General features: G+C 38.8%; 1 protein-coding gene across 6 annotated transcripts in view; it reads right to left on the reverse strand.

Moving 5' to 3' along the window:
- Positions 1–561: 561 nt before the first annotated feature.
- Positions 562–20,335, reverse strand: part of ELAVL4 (ELAV like RNA binding protein 4) — a 64,660-nt gene continuing 44,886 nt past the window's right edge. For all 6 annotated transcript variants that reach the window (XM_074876092.1, XM_074876091.1, XM_074876095.1 and 3 more), the window contains exons 4-7: positions 9,738–9,891; positions 9,119–9,344; positions 7,691–7,729; positions 562–3,309 (exon numbers count right to left, since the gene is read on the reverse strand). In XM_074876092.1, coding sequence (XP_074732193.1) covers positions 2,982–3,309; positions 7,691–7,729; positions 9,119–9,344; positions 9,738–9,891 — 747 coding nt within the window. In that variant the 3' untranslated portion in view covers positions 562–2,981. The remainder of the gene's footprint in view (positions 3,310–7,690; positions 7,730–9,118; positions 9,345–9,737; positions 9,892–20,335) is intronic.

Genomic DNA, 20,335 nt, shown 5'->3' on the forward strand with positions numbered 1-20,335 from the left:
CAGAACATAAACATGAAGTGAATATTTGTATTAATGGGATTCAAACAAGTCAACTGAAAGAAGTATCAACTCTGGTTATAACACATGGTGAAAATAATCAAATTTGGAATGTGATCATATAGACTGTTGTACAGCAGATAATATGCACACTGTTTCATATTGCATGACATTCATAGCATATTCATAGAAAAGTCAAACTAAATGATGGCTTAAAAACTGTATTAATGCTGAAATTTGCTCCCTACTTCTGTTAAGTGTTGATATTGGCTGAGTTAATATTTTCATTGTGTAAAAATACTGTATATAGTAGAAATCCTTCGGTATCTTCCACATTCAAATAAAGTTACAGTTTGGTATTTGGTGTTCAAGATCATAAATGGCCAATTCTTTCTAACCTTCAGAAAGAAAAACGAATAATGAATATGCTCAATCTGGTTTGACTAGTATGTTTCTCTTTTGATGACCTTGCTTCTGAAATCAGACTCTAAGATCTACCTCATTGGAGGTGTGGCTGGGATTACTAGAACATCTGAACACGGTTAAAAAGGTGGAAAGTCCATAGCCATTCTACACACTTTCATTTATTGTCTGGACAATTAAAGTACAAATAATTCAAACACAACAAGGTTATGAAAAAAACATTTACAATACTTTCCCTCAGAAATGATCTAAACTAGCAAGGTTAACATGAAGTCATTCATTATAACTAAAGTATACAACTGCCTGGTCCTAAGAAAGATTTTTTAAATTATTATTATTATTCAGATAGTAAAACACATCGTAGAGAAAAGATTCTGACATGCCTTCCCCACTAATGCTTAGCAAATGCATCAAAACTTTCCCAGCAAACTGCGCTCATTCATAGCAGATGATGTATAAAGGTTTCCCTGAACATTGAATGAGTGTTCCTTTAAACTAAAATCTAACATTGTTAAAGTAAAAAACGGATTAAATTATGATGCAGCCTTTGCTTTAGTTATTTGTCTACTACAAAAGTTTGCCTCTTCAGTGTGAAAAAACAATACTTAGTCTACATGCAGTTAGTGGGTATAGCATGGAAAAAATGCACAAAATAAGCACAAGTTATAAATAACCATAACGTTTTATTACCATTAAGACTAAACTTGTATTGAAAAGATTTTATATAACAAGACAAGAAAAGCAATAGCAAATTTAACTATCAACTAGATTATGCATAGCGAGTAACTGTTTCTAGTACTCAGGGAAGAGCATGACCCTTTTTTGTTTTAAATATATAACCATACAAAGCACAAACATACTAAAATGATCAGTGCACTGGACATGGGAGAGCACCCCCTCAGTCATTTTGTTCCCTTAGCTCTGTTTTCCCCAATCTGAATTACATTAAAATAAAGACCCAGTTGTTTTCTTTTCTACTGTGCAGTAAGAAAAAATATTCACAACAAACATGACAATATATCAAACAATATTTCTACACAAGTTACCTTGATACCTCTGTCACTTAAGTATCATAAGAAAACATTTTAAGACATATACAAACAAAACTAGCAAAGTGTTACAACTTATAATAAATTAACCAAAAGAAAAAATAACTTTATATATATATATATTTATATTATATATACACATACACACACAACAAAATGACACAATAATATGCTTCTTCCCATAGTTTAAGTAAACAAATAAGTAGACTAGCCAAACTAGCTATATTTGATTTTGGCCATATGCATCACATCGGCAATTAAATAAATAAGTGTTTCAAGCAACATAAACAGTGTTCCAAATGTGCCAACACAGCCCAATTATATTAGCTTGGGCTATAAAGTGAATTTGAAAATTCTTAACAAATTTAAAGCAAATGTATTTTTTCTAAACACATTACATTTAACTATGATACTAAGATATGTAAATAATTTTGTAGCACCTACTGCTCAAACCAAGGAAGTTTTTGATCAAAAAAATTAATTTTTTTAACTTTTGTTCTGCTGATATCCCATACTGATGACTTAAAGAAAAACCGTCTTGCAACTCATCTCCTTGCTTTTGGGTTTTGACTGTGGGTAACTGCGTGCCTGGGAAGAACACTCTCCCGTACTGTATTTAATATTTTTATTACATGCTATGAAAAGATACGAAGATCATCTGTTTGTAGCCCATCCTTCAAAAAACAATCTACTAATCCAGTTTAAAACACACATCTTGATCTCTAAAAAGTTACCAGTGCAGTATGAACATGACAAAGTTGTCAATTTCCCCTAAATTAGCCAGTCAAAATATTTTTTCTCAAATCCAGATTCTCTTGTAAAAATTCTTTATATTTTATAAAAATAGATTTTTCTTGAAACCCATTTTCAGCAAAGAGACCACCTCTTTGGCAACATTGTTAATGTTATTTAAATTGTTATGTCATCAGGTATCCCCCTTTACCCCATTCCCTAACAGAAGACTGTTTAGTTCACATGATACAAAAGAAAAAAGGAAAAATAAAAAAAGTTGCAAAATTATGTTCTTCTTTTTGCAATTTTTATTGTTCCTCTTTAATTTGTGGGGGGTTTACCAATCTGATTCAATCAATGTTTTGAAAAGAAGAAAAGAAAACAAAAATCTTTTTTCTCACTTTTAATCCCATTAGTTCGTAAAAATTGTTTTTGTTTTATTATTTTTTCAAATGAGTGAATGGTCATCTTAAAAAGACCCACCTTCAAGGAAGGTAGTAAAACTAGCTGGCCGGGTAAAAATCCCTGCACATTGTTATCTATGTATATTATATTCAACAACGACAGCTATGAAAGAACATTCAATGCATCAAAGGTTTTTTTTTTTCTAAGCATTATAAAATCCTTTCCTGTTCCTCACAGGATATCCAATGTTTTAATACTTAGGCAACACTGGCTTATAAAGTCCATGGTTGAATATAAGCCTTGAAGAGTTTTTTTTTTTGTTTTGTTCGTATATATATTTATATATATATATTTTAGTAAGTAAGGATATGAAATTCAGGATTTGTGGGTTTTATTGGTTTTAAAGGAAACTTGCAATACTCTGTCTCCTAAACGGTATCCATTAAGGCTGGCAATCGCCATGGCAGCTTCGTCGTAGTTGGTCATGGTGACAAAGCCAAATCCCTTGCACTTGTTGGTGTTGAAATCACGGATCACCTTGACATTATTGACTGCTCCAAAGGGACCAAACAACTGCCACAGCACGCTCTCATCGGAGTCGGGAGACAAGTTGTAGACGAAGATGCACCATCCAGTCCCAGTGTGACCAGGGATATTCATTCCGACAAGGCTCGTCATACCATCAATTGTGATCGGAGAAAACCTACCAAGTAAAAAGAGGGGTCTATTCTAAATATATCTCTTGGCACAAGCCACATGGAACCAAGACTTTAAAATAAATAAGCCAGTGTTAATGAAGGTTCTTGATCCTATCCCTGGAAGATGACTACATAGCCACCCTTGGTCTCTAACTCCTACTTAAGTGGAGGGGAGCTGTACTAAACAAACAGCCCGAATCTGGGCATAAATGAGTCTCCCTTCAAGGATAAGCCTTACTTGGATGTATACAAAGATCTAATAAAAGAAATGCTTAAGGACTATCTAAGTCAAAAAGGGCCTGCACATGCTGCTATAAACACGAGTTCATTTAAAAAGACCTGTAGGAATCTGCCGCTTATCCCCATCGCTAAAATAACATCATTCAGGGCAATGGAGATCTAATGCTTTGCCTCTTACTAGTTTGCAGTGAAAAAACCCAAACAAACTTCAAGACTTATTTTGAAGATTAATATGAAATGCCATTGTCAGGATTCAGCTATAACAGTAGCCTCCTTAGCTAAAAATACTATTAGATTTAGAGAGACATCTGTAAGTAGTAGGTTTTAATTCTCCTCCTAACACAGTCTTTAACTGACACACACTGGGAAAAAATCCAGTTAATAAAGAAGTCCTAAAGCTGGCCACATATTAAAGAAGATTTATGCAGCAATTGTAGAGCAAGTAAAACAGTGCATAACTAATGAGCACGTCAACTAATACCTTCATACTGTGACATTTCATGTCCGTGACAGGTTCTCAGGTTCTTTGGATAGTCAATGTAGAGACGCAAGCTCCTAGAAATCTAATATAGCACCCTAACTTTCCCCCTGCGTTGTCTTTTGGGACCCATTTTCTTTAAGTTGAACATCTGAACTGGGAAGCTAAAGCCAGGTAATGTTTATGAACACAGAAGCATCACAGAATAACACAGGCTGGGCAGGATCTATGGAGGTCACCTGATCAACCTCCTGCTCAGACCAAGGCTAACTTCTCAAATTAGATCTGCTGCTCGTGGCCTTGCAGAGGAAAGTTTTGAAAGTCTCCAAGGATGGAAACTACTTCTGCAGCTCCTGCTCCAGGGCTCCACCATCCTCACTGGGAATGATTTTCCCTTATATTCAGTTGAATTTCCCCTGATGCATCCTGTTACTGTTGACTCTTGTTCTTTTGCAGTTGACCTCTGAGAAGAGCTTGGTTTCATCTTCTTTCTAATGCCCCTTGTAGGTAGCTGAAGATGGTAGTCAGGGGCTAAACTCTACATTTGCCTTTCCTGAATTTCACTACATTCTTCCAGTTTGTCAAGGTCTCCCCAGTGACAGGCGTGGCCAACAGCACAGCGCTGCCCCTGCTCCCTCACCAATTTTGTGTCACCCATTAATGCAAGCAGGGCGCATCGCAGCCCATGACTCAGGTTATTAATGAAGATGTTAAGCAGTATCAGCCCTCAGGATCAACACAATTTTCCTTTCATCAGTTTGAAAAAAAAAGTGACATGCTTTCTGAAGCTACACTTTGGGATACGTTTTTAAAATAACAACTGCACAGAGGAAATGTCTTAATAAAAATCCAGTTTCACATGTACTTTCAATATGATGAGTTTTAATACCAGAACTGAGTAATAATTCCTCAGGATTTTCTGACTGATGACAGAGGGAGTGGAGGGGGCAACTCAGTGTTGCTGAGTGAGGTCTTGTGCTCTCCAAAACTTCTCCTTTTATACTTCTAATATTTCTACACACGTTTAGCAGTCTGAACAATATTATGCAGTGTATATTAAATAACCATAAAAAACTACACTCTTGATGGTGGCTCACCATTCTGTTGACTCCTGATGGCACTTCATATGTATATTCAAGTGAAAAAGACACTTGGAGTATATATCTTAAGCTGAGGAACATCACTGGGGTGTAGTTATACTATAAATGAGCAGTTCACAAACGCTCACAGCACTGGATCCTCAGACATATATACAGGTTTGTAGACAGTTTACTAAAAATACGTGGCAGTTTTTCAACTGAACTTCATTTTTGCAAACCCTATTCTCAACATCTTTTAGTTTCTCTCCCACATACTGAAACTATAATTCAGTTCAGTTCATAACAGTTCAGCATGGCTCTATCCCATGGTATTTCCCTGGCTGCTGAACACAAAGATGGCTGGACAAGGCCAATTTATACTACTCTTTCTGCTCTATGTGGGATTTTAAATAAAAAGGCCAGGACCAAGAGCTTGTAGAACCCAACAGCTTCAACTTTTTGAAAGCTGCAAGATAGGACTTGAAGTCCATTGCCAACAAGGGCCAACTGTGCTAGTAACATACTGCGCCAGCAAACACTCCTCTTCTGCAGTGTTTCACACGTAAGTACAAGACTAATGCATACACTACCATGTAAGTGATGCTATTGTAAAACCTGCACGATGTCACACAGTATGTTAAAAAGTTTTGCATTTTTAAGGAACACTGCACTGATGTAAATGGTTAAAAGTTTCACACAGTTCACTGGAGAGCAGCCTTTCCCTGGAAACCTTTAGGAGCTATGCAACTTTCAACTGTTTATGTACCACGAGCACAGGAGCTGCTGTAAATCTGAAAAACCATGCGCAAAACTACTGCAACTGTATTGACACAAGATAACCTACTGCGTAAGTAGCTTTGCTACTAGCAAGTGATCTGAAATTAGCATCAATAAAACCTTTGTTCCACATCAGCACATCTCACTTTCCATCGGTACCACATACTTAACACAGGGCAAGAACAAACCAACCCCCAAACCCAGGAATGCTGCACTACAGATGTTTCAGAAATCTTTACCAATACAGTATTTTTTGTGACCCTACACCTGTAAATACAGGGCTTGTTTGTGCAAGTACAGGTTTTCAAGATTTTCTGGGAAGAGATAAGAACTAATTTAAAATGCCTACAACACTGACTTAAGCACTGTTGTGATTTAAAATTAACATTGCAGACTCCAAATATTAAGAAAGCAGATGCATAACCTATAAAGGCAGGTATCTCATTCTCTTTCTCTCTGCAGGTCCCATGAAATCAGAATTCAAATCCTCACTAGTTCAGACTAAGCCCTGTTTGTCCTGCACCACATGCCAGTGCAATTCTGTGGAAGCAGCAGCAGTGAAATCCCAGGGAAAACTCCTGGAACAAACCCATCCTTGTGACACTGACTTGTACCTGACAGATAACCAAGGTTGAGAGTTTTGCCAGGTTTCTGGCAATGTATCAATAAACAAATGAGATGGGAGAATGCAGAAGCAGTACGTGATAAAATCAGGTAGTAAGTTCTGACTCATCGTATCACCATCACCACTAAGGATACTGCAGATGTAACAAATGTACTAATGAACACCAGAAGTAGTGCTTCTGGGAAGATATGCTGCCTCTGTTTTGGCTGTTGGTTTTGAAGGTAGTCTTAAGATTTGCAGTTTGTGTGACAGCTACTACGGCAGTAGTTAAAACCCATGTTACTGTCCACTACTAGCTAGTGTAAAGACATACTTACCATACCATTTTACAGGATGAGCTTTAAAAAGAAGCTCAAATAATTTTCAAGTGTGGTGAGTAGACCATTTCAGAAGATTAAGAAGTATTTTCTCATCTTAATTGTGGGGGATGGCTGGACATCTTACGGTAACATCAGGAATAAGACTACAGCTTTATTTTGCTGTAAGGTTCACTTGCGTTGATGTGTGCCATTAGAAGAAACACTAACACGTCAACTCATTTTAGCTATCAAACATTGAACATACTCATGAAACAGCATAAATGTTTACAAATCAGCTGAGCTTTATCACACATGCGTGCACATACATACAACACAGAACTATTTTAAACAGAAAAGAAATCTCAAGCATTGAGAAAATTTCAAAGTATTAAACCTGTAACAAAAGAAATTTAGGGCTGATTAAGGTGCACACAGCTGTATTTTCAAGTCAAACTTGAAGCCAGATGTAAGAGAAAGAAGGTCTTAATTGAGATTTAGGCAACAGTAGCTTAATTCTGGTTTTGACTGTTAAGTTTTCCATTATCAGATCGGAGATTAGTTAAAACCTTAAGTTAATAGTTCTGATTCTGGAAAAAGCGCCGTTTAGCAGGGCGACTGCAGTTTGAATGCTTGTAGCCGTTGCACCTAAACCATTTGAGAAGCCCACCTGTAAATAAAAAAAAGGTTGAAAGAAAACCCCACAGAATTTGCGTGTGTGGCCTTCAAAGTAACAAAACCAACTGAAGTCCAAACTTAAAAAGAATTTGACATGCTGGTGGAAGAAAAGAAGGAATTAAAAAAAAATAAAGTTAGTGAATTAAAAAAAATAAATTGTAGCACCAATCTGTGCCAACACGGACATCTGGCAATCTGTGGAATTCTAATTACCTCTTTACGCCATAGGCCATATTAAGCAAATTGTCCAGCCTGAAAAGAGAAGGAGGGTCTTTGGGTTAATGTCTCACAGATGGCAAGATCGCTCAATGGAACTATTATTAATAGCGTTCCATTTTCAAAGAAGAAACGTTCAACAAGTTTCCCACACATCTAAGGAGCCTAACAACTCCCGGCCTGCTTTGTTAAGTTTGAGGTTGTGCTTAAATTTCCACCACAGTGTTTAAAGCCCTTTTTAACTTGTCTACAAGTCTTAGAGAAAACCTTCATTTCCAGGACTTGGTTTTTAAAAAAAATCCACTTCCAATTTGTCTTTTTTAGACGATATTAGTACGAAATTTTTGCAAAAAATTCAACTGTTCACCTTATATTTACAATTAACTTGGACATAAAATGTTGCAATCCAGAATAGCTGGAACCGGAAAAATTCTTGATTTTAATGCTTTAACATAACACATTCTCCCCACTATATTACATGTATTTAGTATTAATCATACATGGTATGTCACTCTAAATGACCACCAAATTTTGAAAAATATAATCATCTGCTTTCCATGGGAGCACAATAAAGTCCTTCTATCTATTCAGTGATAACCTCAATGGATACAGCTGCGTGCCAAAGACAAAGACACATGTAAATTTAATGTATCCAATGACTGACTTTTTAAATGATCTTTAATTCATTAGCATTTTTCACCACTGAAAAACTAAAATTACTTTTGAATAATTCTCTAAAGCCAGTATGCAACTCAGTTATGCAAATATGTCCGAGTTTTTTCTGAAGGCAAACTTTTTATTTGAATGCTAGGTTGCCTGAAAATTATCAAATATAGAAGTAATGAGAACATCAAGTATTGCTAACTCTGGCTTATATGTCCAATGGAAACAGTCTATTCAGAATGCAAAGCATAAAATATCCCCGAAAGTATCTGAAGAATCACACCAAAGACTAATACAAGGTCTCTTTATACTAAGAGCAGATATCTCAGGCTAATAAATTTAATGATACTGCTGCTGACTAGAACAGACTCAGCTTTTTTCCTGCTACCAATCCACTGTCATTAACATCAAAGTCTAAGCTGCATCAAAACTGTAATAATATAGCAGAAAATAAGAGCATTACCAAAAAAATGAGAAAGAACAGGATAGCCGCTGCTCATTTGATTATCAGTATAAGTCTATTCTGTCCTCCCTTTTTCTATGAGCCTTCATGAGATCTGATTGTACAGTACTTCAGCTGTTTTAGTAAATACAACATGACTACAGCTGTCAGCAGATTTTCCTCCTCATTCTCCAGGAAAGAATATTTAATTTTACAAAGTAAGTCAGGTCAGCCTATGCAACTAAAGCATGTTTTCCTGCGTAGCACCTGCCCCACATTGTCGTCACTGGTGGAACTTCAGTTCTTTTCCAGGTAATTACCTGAATCTCTGAGCCTGGTGGTGAAGTGGTCCAGGGTAGCGTCTGTTGGGAGACTGATACAGCTGTGAAAGGAGTGCCTGGCTTGTTTTCTGGCTGGGGTTATTGGCAAACTTCACAGTAATTGGTTCTGTAGCACCACTAGGCTTCTGGCCATTTAGTCCCTTTATGGCTTCTTCTGCCTCTATTCTCTTATCAAAACGGATAAATCCCACACCTCGAGAAACCCCTGGGAAGTAAAAACATGTGAACAGATGAATATTTGTAAGAACAGCCTCATCTATATAACAAACAAACTGAATATTGGTTTTGACTTCAAAGAATACATGGCTTGCAAATTAAGGGAAGTCCTATAAAGAAAAATGCTCTTCCCCATCTGTATTCTCCAAAATCAGCTGCTACCATATTTAATATAATGATTTTAAGTAAACAACATTCTGCATTTTGAGATTCCCTCATTAAAGAGGCAGCAGTTATGCCTCCAAACAGTTACACTTATAAAGAACCAGGTACTGCATTTCACACTAGAAGTCATTGTCTTAAAACCCAACTGCCAGCAAGCGTTTACAATTTTGCTATTTCCAGAAAAACATGCATATATCAAGAAAAGTTTTCTTTTAACCTGTGACTTGATCAACCAGAATCCGTGAGGTGATGATGCGCCCATATTGTGAGAATAACTGCTCTAATTCTTTCTGGGTCATTGTTTTCGGAAGGCCGCTGACATACAAGTTTGCATCTCTGATCGATGCTGAACTTGGACGGGCATACGACACCTACGGATTGAAGAAAAGGAAAGGCAGATTAGTGAACTAGAGCCACACTTTGCATTTTAAACAGAGAGATTTTCTGTTCTTTCACAGGCAATAACCCTTGAGTTCAGACGCTACCTGTTCTGCACAACCAGAGCCAGGAAAGGCTGGAAGAATAAACGAAGAGCTAGAGAGACCTTAAAAACAGACGCAAGGGTTCTTTAAGTGCAGTCATAAAATAACTATTGTTCAGAGGTAAATTAACATGCATCTTCCTACGCACAGCTTTGTAAATTTACCCCTATCCGTTGTGGGTGTATGGATGATTTACTGTATCCAATGTAATAACCTTCACACATAGGTAGCACACTGAAGTTCTAGCATGTTTTTCTCTCTCCCCCCTCCAAGTGCCTGAAACAGATCAGGTTATTTGCAGAGTGATCTTTTGTGCTATCTCTCTTTGTGTTTCCATCCTGAGCTGGCAAGATCTGTTCTGGATGAACAGCAAAGTACTGGTGAAATTAGACTAAATGAACATCTGCTCAGGGAACTGTATACTGACACTCATTGTCATATCTGCAATTTATCACGAGAAGTTCCCTTGCACTATAATCCCAGAACCAAACCATAAAATGTTATGACCAAGCAAACAAAATCTAGCTGAGGCACTGCATGTATGCTGCTGGAAAATCATTAAATCAAGACTCAACTGCTCTTCTACCTATGAATCAGATTTATAATATGTGCATAAAAAGCCTTCTGCACTTTTAAAATAATATATACATTTAGAATACACACATTTAACATAGTAAAAATACTTCCTGGATAAAGCCTAATGGCAAGTATTCAGCACGGATCATTAAGAATTACTCTGCAGCACATCTGAAATAGCACTGGATCCAATCCTCAGTATTTTGCACTTCATCTTGATTTACTTAAATATAAACAGATCGGTACATTCCTGCATTATGTCTTAAAATGTGTCTTGGAAGGAAATGGGGGGGTCCCATCACAAATACAATGCGTTCAGCAGTTGTCTTCCCCTCTTCCTGAACCTTAGCCCAAACACAAATGATGTCAAAATGGATGTCTTTATGTTTTATGTGTCAAAGAGTTGTCTTTATGTGCTCCACACCTAAAAATAGATGTTGACTCAACACAGAAAATGATGTTAATGACTAATATTTGCTTCTACAATCTTCTCTGCATAATAGCAGACAAACTCTAAAAGACTCTAGATTTTAAGGTTTTTGGCAACTTTTGTAACTTACATGTTTGTACGTAACCTTTTAAATCTAACATTTACGGAGAAGGCCAGAGAGAGGAGGTGGAAAAACTTAGGGAAAGAAATGTGAAAAAGAGGTTAGATAAAGCCTTTGCCTCAACTGAGGCAAGCTCAGGCACTGCACAAAGGCACAAACAGATATAACAAGCAGAGAAGCCTCCAGGTGCCCAGATCAGTGCTGAATAGAGAAGGATATTGGGGCAGAAACTATTCTGTGCCTCAGCAGCTCAGGACCTCATAGCCCATGGGCTCCTGATGGGGTGCAGCATTTAAGTCACTTAATCGCTGGTCCCAAACACTCCTCTGATGCTCCAGGACCAGAACACACATGGCACCGCCTGCCTTTTATGTAACTAAGATCAAGCCAGGTGCTTGGGGAAATTAGGGATAACTACACTGTGCTTTCACCTACAGGTACTGTGCTGAAAATCACTGTTTTTGACTGTACTTGCTTTGGTGGTCTCATTGTTGGTGGCTTCTCATTTATACCCCGTGCCAGGGCATTTGGAAAAGCACTCCGCAAATGTCTTACCTTGAGAGGGTACTGTAAGGGTTCAGACACCTACGGTTTAACCTACTTTAGGAATAACAGTTTAAAAAACACTTAAGAGCCTCTCTGGAGTGGGGGTAGGGACCTTACCTATTCCTCAAAACTGAGAGCTGCAAAATTAATAAAGTTCCTGGGAAAACAGCCAGGGGTTTCCTTTGGGTTTTCTCACTCTGGCACATTCATTAACCAAATGCCACATTACAAGGAAGATGAAAAGTACTGGAATATGCAAAAACCATGACTTCCCAGAGCACCGAGTGCCTGACATTTTATATATATACACTTCTACATACAGATGCTCTGTTCTTGTGGGCCATGCAGACACACAGCGGAAGGAGAGACTGCACACGCTCACAAATCCATCTACTCACAGCACACGTAAACACCTATCGCCGCTCAGGTCTAATTTTTATTTCCTCCTGCAATCAAACATTTAGGTTGCAGGGGAGCCTGGGCCAAAGAAAGAAGCTGCCAAAAGCAACTCAGCCGTCTTTAGTATCAAGGAGAAAAGGTTGCGAGCTGAATGGACTCAAGGCTAGTAACGTCAATTATTTATCTGCTTTTGAATCTCTATCTTTTCTCTCAGGTCAGCCAATGACAAATCGATAGGTTGGGCTGTGTCATCCTGCTTTCAAGCTATTATTCAGTTAGTACTGAGGATGGGAAGTCTTCCTGTGTATAAATTATCAAAGGAAGAAATCGCCAAGCCTGACCCTCCACCAGACCAGAAGCTCCTTGTGCTGTGAAAGTTAAAATGGGAGCCAAAACTGGCTCCCATTTTATCACTGAAAACTGCAAAGCACTGGGTGAGAATGCTGCATTGATTCTTTATATTCACACTTAAGAATGATTTTTTTTTTTTGCTCACAGCAGTGTTAGCACCCTGTAATGAAATAGGGTGTTGAAAAAGAATATGGAAATCCTAGCCACCACAAAAAAAAAATCAAATAAATGAGGTAGAGAACACCAAACTACTGTTTGAGTCAGGCATTTCTCAGCATTAAAGTGTCTGTCCACTTGTATGACATTTGGAGGTCAAACAATGGCGTTATATTTCACTGCATAAGATCATTTAGGAGTTCTTCAGTCAAATTTGCAAGGAAGATAATAAAATATTGTACAATTCATTTCATGGGTTGCTGGCCCCTGATGTTAGTTTCTATAAATATATATATACACACTAACTGTGAAAAACATTTGCTAGGATATTTGTCATCCGACATTGAACATTAGCCTGTGTAAGGGCTTCTCTTCAGTATAAACAGCTATCTCAGGAGTCTGCACCACTGTCTCCAAACACTACTGCAGAGTCACAAGGTCCAGCATTTTGTATCTTCCATGGTAATGCACATTTTTCTTCAGGAGTGCAGAAAATACCTCCAAGTTAAAGTAATTATCTTCCCTATTGGTTTTGTACTCATTTTCCCATGTTAAAAACTTTTTGAAAAATTTCTAACCTCGAGACTCTTCAGAAGGTAAATTGAAGCAGTCTGGTCTTTCCAAGTCAGAGCCCACAGCAAAGGCACCCAGAGGCATGAACGCATCCCATTTGTCTTACACAGGCTGGTGCTGGACATGTAACAACAACCATTTAAACACTGACACTTAACCACTTCACTGCTGCTCATCATAATAGATGCCTTCAGCTCATATGCTAATCCTGGGCTTCTCAAACATTAAGTCCATTTCTAGAAGCCTCCTCCCAAAATTCAACTCCTGTCTGCTTCAAAGAGGAGCAGCATCATCCTTCCCTGAAATGATGTGCTCTGCCAGCACGACCACCCTGCCCCCGTCAAAACATCTGCTGACAAGCAACCTAGCAGCTCACATCTTTCAAAAACTAAACTCCTCCACAGAGATGTATGTCTTGCTCTGCATCTAGTGTTACTCACCTGGGGAACATGAGACTAGCCAGAGGCCTTTAATCAGTGCTGATGGGCAGCACAGGCACAAAACCAAACCACAGGCCACCAAACCACCCACCAGTGGTACCTGCAATCCCTGGGACACCTCTCCAGCCACAAGCAGGTAAGGTGCAGTTGGTGTTAAGTGACTCCCTGGGCAGCTTTCAAGAAAATTTGTCTAACATTCAAAAAGCCTAAACTTCTTAGTGACCTTAATTCTGAAAGACTTCTCTTCGTCTCTTGGCGTGACATGCTCTGAGATGTAGGATTTCTTGCATGACTTTTGGGGTGAGTCACTTTGCTTTTTTCTGCCTGAGGTCCAAACATGCAAAATGGGGACAAGCCTTCCTTCACTTGCTGCCTCTTATTCCACTGGTATGCACTGGAAGTGCTTTAACACGACCAGCTCGAAGAGCTTCACACGTGTAAATAAGCACAATCTCACTTGTTTCACACACAGAAGTAGAAATAAAAACCTGATTAACACCAGAAGATGGGCTACAGCCAGAAAAGACGCTTCCCCACAGCCACTTCCAGGCCCTCATCCATGCCCTAATTTTGTGCAAAACACAGATTTGAGAAACCCTCCTGTGAAAGCTATGTGCTCTGTCAGAACACACAAAAGCCCTCTGGTCCATAGGCTGAAGACCAGAATCCGGAATATTTTCACATCCACCACTTGCACTGCTTTGTCCTTTCTCTTCTCCAAGCCCCCGGCTGGGGGATAGAGGGGAGTGACGATGCACTTTACTGTTGAGCAGTAAATTTTACTGGGATTAATTATGATTGCAGGTAAGATACAGTGGTCTATCCCATCATTTCAGGGAAGACATCCCTAGATAATAACCTAGAAGCACTCCAGCTGTATCAAGAGCAGGGCTAAGAAATAATTGCTCCGGCTCTGTGGAATGAAAAGGACTCACTGGCAAAACTGAAGTAGTTAAAAGAGAAATCTTGATTAAGAGAAGATGCACAAAACTAACAGGTAAAGACACCGGTGCCTGCTGAAAGCAGCAGAGTCAAATCTGAACCTTCAAACACAGCACTGAAAGGTCCTTCAAGCCACAGCTTCACTATGGGCACAAAGGGTGGAGAACGATTTGTTAACAAGCACTACGAAGTCCAAAAGGTTACACAGACAAGAGGCTCCTAAAGAGCAAAACCGAAGTAAATTTAGTTGAGGCTTTCCAGATCTGTGGTATCTTTAAAGTTTCTTGTCCAAGGCTTTGTCCTGCGGTGCAGCAGTCACAGCAGATGACCCCTCTGATGACTAACTCTGAGCTACCACAAAACAGAACAAGCAATTACTTTAATTTTAAAAGGACCTATAAAACAACTACATCCCAAATTTGCAGCTTGCAAAAGCTTCTAATCTGAATTTTCAGGGAAGGAAAGGAGCACACGCTCTTCTACACTTCTAGCCTCTACAAAGCTTTGCCGGAGCTCGGGGGAAACGCAGCCCAGAGTGCCTGAAGGCAGCTGACAAACTGGGAGAGCACAGGGGGTGCGGCACACACTGTGCCCCTGTACCCACAGGGGTCCAATGCAACTGCATACATGGGAAACTTAAAACACAAATCCATCTTTCCCACAGCCCAACACACTCAGCTCATCCCAGTATCTTCCACTCCCCCCAGACCCTCCATGTCCTCTCCCTCACAGAACTAAGCCCTCTCTGTGCTTTACCCTTTTTTTTTGTTTTCCCCAGCTCCCCACAAATCACAGTATCCCCAGATCTCTCCATACACCCTCTCTCCTTACCACCTGGCCTTGCACAACATTCCGTTTCTTCACTGGAAGAAGCAGCTGCAGGTGGTGTCCATTCAGCTCAGTAGCAAGTAGCCTCTGGGGAGGCTACAGGAGAATACAGGTGGAGAACACAGGGTTTTCAGCAGAGTATTGCACCAAGGGCACCCAACACCAGAGCTCAGGTACCATAATTACCACTTTCTGGCTGCAATTCAAACTGCTGGGTTTAACTCCCCTCCATACCTCCCCCAGGCAGGTTGGGATGGGGTGCAGAAAATGCAGCTCTTCCCCATCACTCGCTGCCACAGCCTTCCACCTCCCTACCTTGTGCTTCCCACACCACCTCTATCGCTGAGCACAACTGGAAGGCAATCTTTTTGACAAATGACTTTATAGGATGGAGAAATCTGAGGTTACTGTTATTTGTTACCCTACAGTGACAGGTTGGTTTGTAGTTTTGCGGACAATTACAAGAATTAACATGGACAGACTTAGAGCCTAGATTTTATAGAAATATCTAGCATTTTGAAAAATGCCAGAGAAACCAAGATAAATAGGAAGATCTTTAAGCAGTAACATTACTACTTTAAAAACAAAAAAACACAGGAGTACTTTCTCCCACAGCCCTATTCACTGTTTTTAAACTAGGCCCATTCAGTCCTATCAATCAAAATACAAGAGTAAAGCAGAAAAACATTCTGAACTAACAATAGGAAGTGTTAAAATAGCAGGAGCTATATTCCATGTTATTTTTTCATTTAACTGAAAATTAAAATAGTTACAGAAAGCCTCTGACCACAGAGGAATGATCCTATCTGTTTGGTATTTTATCATGCAATAGCTTTGATGGATTTAAAAACTGGAAGGCATCAATGGCTTGGAGAACCCAGATTCCTTTTCCCCTCACTGGAGGCTTCTCCCTTTGCTCCAGCAGTGTCACAGCATGCTACCTACTCCTGTGCAGGAAGAAACAAACCTATTTCTCAGGCAACAGAGAAAAGGAAGGAGAGTGGGACACAAGACTGCACTTCAGGGGGTCATTGGCTCTTTTTAGATTTCAGACTTCCTTTCAAAACTCTGTTCTGCCCTTGTTCCAGCATCCCCACAACATGAAGCCAGGTCACCTGAATCCCTGTGTAAATTGTAAAATGCTTCCATTGCATCCTTTCAGACGTCCTTTTTTCAGGGCAAACCAGCACAGTTTAAGCAATCTGTATCCCATGCATCACACATCTTACTCTCCTTAGAATATCTGATGCAACTGAATTGCCAGGCAATCTTCAACAGCAGCAGTGACCTTTCATATGCTTTTATGGATGGGCAAATTTAATTTCTAAAAATAGATTCAATTTCTGGAATATGTATTTATTTCAACACATGCTGTATCTTCCCTCATTCTAAGCTGTTTTGTAGAATTATGTCAAGCTTTAGCTGTAAAAATAAAGTGAAGCCCTTCTCCCTCACAAGATGATGATGCTACGAAATGGCGTAAATAAAACATGCACTGTGATCAGCTGAGAAGGAACATAACGTGTATAACCTATTACCACCAAACACACAACACTTCCTTCAATGCTTTCCCCAAACAGATATTCTGTAAATAGTCACCTCTCGACTTTGACTTGAAAGGGCATCATTGACTTAAATAAAATGCACATAAATATTTTAGCTGCTACAGTGAAAAGGGATTATTTATTGTAACAATGAAATAATAAAAAAACCTTTCTTTAGTTATTTTAGTCCGCACATCTGAGAGCAGACTGTGCCTAGCTGTTTTGCTGATCCTGCTATAAAACCAGTTCCTCCTGTGACTGCATGGCTGTTTTGCAAGGCATCAGGAGAAAGAGAACATTAAGCTGCCACGAAAATGTTACTGAAGTGAAAAGGACAGGATTTGGGGACACACAGAGAGCATATATATAGTTTTCTTTAAACAGGAATTAAGCCTTGTGGGGTCAGAAAATGAGTGCAAACATGACCCCCCAGAGCCAGCTCATGTTCAGTCTAGGTACAAGGGATAGCAGAGCCCATGACTGTTTGAACAAGGAGATGGGACTCAGCCAGCAGGACCAAGGTGACCTTGGCAAGCAAAAGTAATTTGCCCCTGTAAAAGGGCTTTCACAGATTATTCATTTCGACTTTCCATCAAAACAGCTTCCAAACAAAAGGGTAGCCAGAGAAATGCTACCTGAAGGGCTGCAGCTACCCAGCGTACATAGGCAGAGGCCAAGGTTCAGCTTATCCATCAACAGGCCATTACAGATTCATTCTGGGGCATAAAAAACAACCACACTCATGAAGAAAACAGAATAAAGTAATGCTCAATACTGTTCCAGTTCAATGTTATTCCAGTATTTCATTAAATATTTTTTAGCCTACAAAACTATATGCCACCAAATCCCTTCCTGTACGTTCTTTTGAGATAGGCTTTTTTAATGCACTGAAAGTGCATTTTTAGTAACTGTAAAGGGCATCTAGCTAGACTAAAGCAATCGGCTCTGATAATAAATATAGTCATTCCATAAATTAAAATACTTCTACCTTATAACGAGTCACAGTGAGATGCTGGAAAGGGGCGTATGGGGCAACAGGCAAGCCAGGAGACTTCAGTGGTGCCGAGTAAGATTTCTCATCGCTTTGCAACCCTTTGGAAACTAGGGGCATCTCTGGCAACAGGGGCACCGCCAGGAGCAGCAAAAACACATGATTCACCACTCAGCGTGAACACTGGGAAACCTCCATCCCCATCACACCGTACCAGGGAAGCAGACCTAATTTATTAAGATTTCTAAGAGCAAAACATAATTAAAAATACAAAAAAACCAAGGGGGTAAGGTGAGGTAATTGCAATTCTGCAATTAAAAATTGGGTTGGAAACTGCCAATTAGATGTCCATGTGTCCAAAGCTTGGCTATTTGAATAGAAGCTCCCTTGGGTTGGTTTTAAGCAACTGCATAAACACTTACTTGAAAACAGTTTTATTTAAAAAAGCTTACACATATCTTCCCAATCACTGAACAAATTATGCAGCTCCTGTGCATGTAGGTTAGGTCAATCCCTTTGCTGATTATTATTTTTTAACAGCTTTCAAGAGCCCAACAAAATGTCATGTATTCTATAAACATTTACTAGCTATTAATAGCATGAAAAACCCAAACCCAATAAACCATTTATACTCGTAGAACTTATATCAAATGGAAAAAAATTGAAGAAAAAAATTCTGCAAGAATGTTTTAGAATGGGAAGTTCCTGGATAACAAGAATCTTACTGTACATGATAAAAAGGAAGGCATAAACTTTTCATTTTGCATGTGAGATAAGTGTAAAATAATAGTTGAGGTGGGTTGGAGTTTTTGGAGGCCTTTTTGTACCTTACATTTCCTGTAACCTTGGCATATTATGAATACAATAGCATTGCTCTAGCTCACAAAATCAGAAACAGAGGCAAAGAACATAGGTACTTCAGAGAAGTGTAGTGCCTTTCCTAACGCTGAATAATATCCAAAATATAAAAGTGCTGCATTAAAAACTGATCTAGATTTTTCAAGTTCCACTGAGTTTTTAAATAAAGTGTTTAGAAGATAGGTTAGTACTTTTAAAATATTATTCATTTTTTGATAATGTGCCTTTAAAAGCAATCTGGAGAGCAACTTACTGCTCAACTTTTCACTGTAAGCAGAAACTGCTGAGTCCGAGCATGTATTTCCACCTGCAGCAGTAGATAAGACAGTAGATTCTGCTGCTTTGCCTTACATATTCCTCTAAGATTTTCTATTTAACTCTACAAAACCATGCTGTGAGCATTTTGATGTATGTCCCACATACATATCCTATGGGATGGAACCTGGCTGGTCTGAGGGAAGTTTGGAAGTAGCCGTCTCTGTAATCCACACAGCTACTCCAACACTTTCATAACCCTCAGCTCAGGACTTCTGCTTTTCACTAATCAAACAGACCAGGGAAAAACTTCCTTGAAACAATCTTTAGAGATACACAGGAATCTAAAAAATATTTTTGCTTTAGGGAGTACCACTGTGTCCAAACCAAAACCTTTAGGTCAGAAAGAGTAAGTACAAACAAGGTATTGATCATAGTTTATCTTTTTGCAAGATGCAAAAGTCACTGGTATTATTTGTACGAATATTTTAAAAAGTAAAAATTATATTTTCGTACTCTAACATTTCTGGCTTTAAAATACAAATTAAGTACAGAAGAAAAATTAAGGAAATTGTACAAATCAAAAGCCAGCATTCAAATGTTCAAAGCAGTTTCAGATAACTTGAAACAGATCTGCTGTTTGTTATCCTTCAATTTTTTGATTCACATGCCTTAAACTGTATTTGTCAGAATTCAGGATGGGAAAATCTTCCATAAGCTATTTCAAAAAAGCTTTATCAGCCATGCAACAGAAAATGTGACAGTGTAGAAACTTGCTTTTCTTGTGAGACCACTAAAGAAGGCTGTTGAATAACTAATGGTCTATTACAACAATGAAATGAGAGAGTTCAGTGGGATCTCTAATCCCTCCAGCTTTTAAAAGAATAAATCAAACTAAGGATGCAGAAATTGAGAAAAAGTGGGTTTGGTTTTTTTTTTGAGAACGACATATTCTAACTTGAGAAACATACTTTTAACACCTGGTAATAACGTGAGTGTCACTAAAAGAGAGCTCCATGTCAAGGTATTTCTTATTAAAACACAAGAAAAATGTGTAACATGAATACACTGTCACATACTTCACCTCTGTTTATGGATAACGGTATCACTACGGCTGCTTTATTCTACATTTAAGCCTCACTGCAATACTTTAAGGAGCCTCCTGTTACTTTCCCCCCTTCAACAATAGCAGCAATTTCAGAGAAGAGATTTCATCCTCTGTGTGTCCTCCCACTGTTCCAAGGAGGAGCTTGTTAGCCAAGTGCCCCTTACAATGGAGATTAAAATACTGATGAAACTGTCAGAAACTGTTTCTCTAGTTCC

Source organism: Strix uralensis, chromosome 8, assembly GCF_047716275.1.
Source record: "Strix uralensis isolate ZFMK-TIS-50842 chromosome 8, bStrUra1, whole genome shotgun sequence".
Lineage (NCBI taxonomy): Eukaryota > Metazoa > Chordata > Aves > Strigiformes > Strigidae > Strix > Strix uralensis.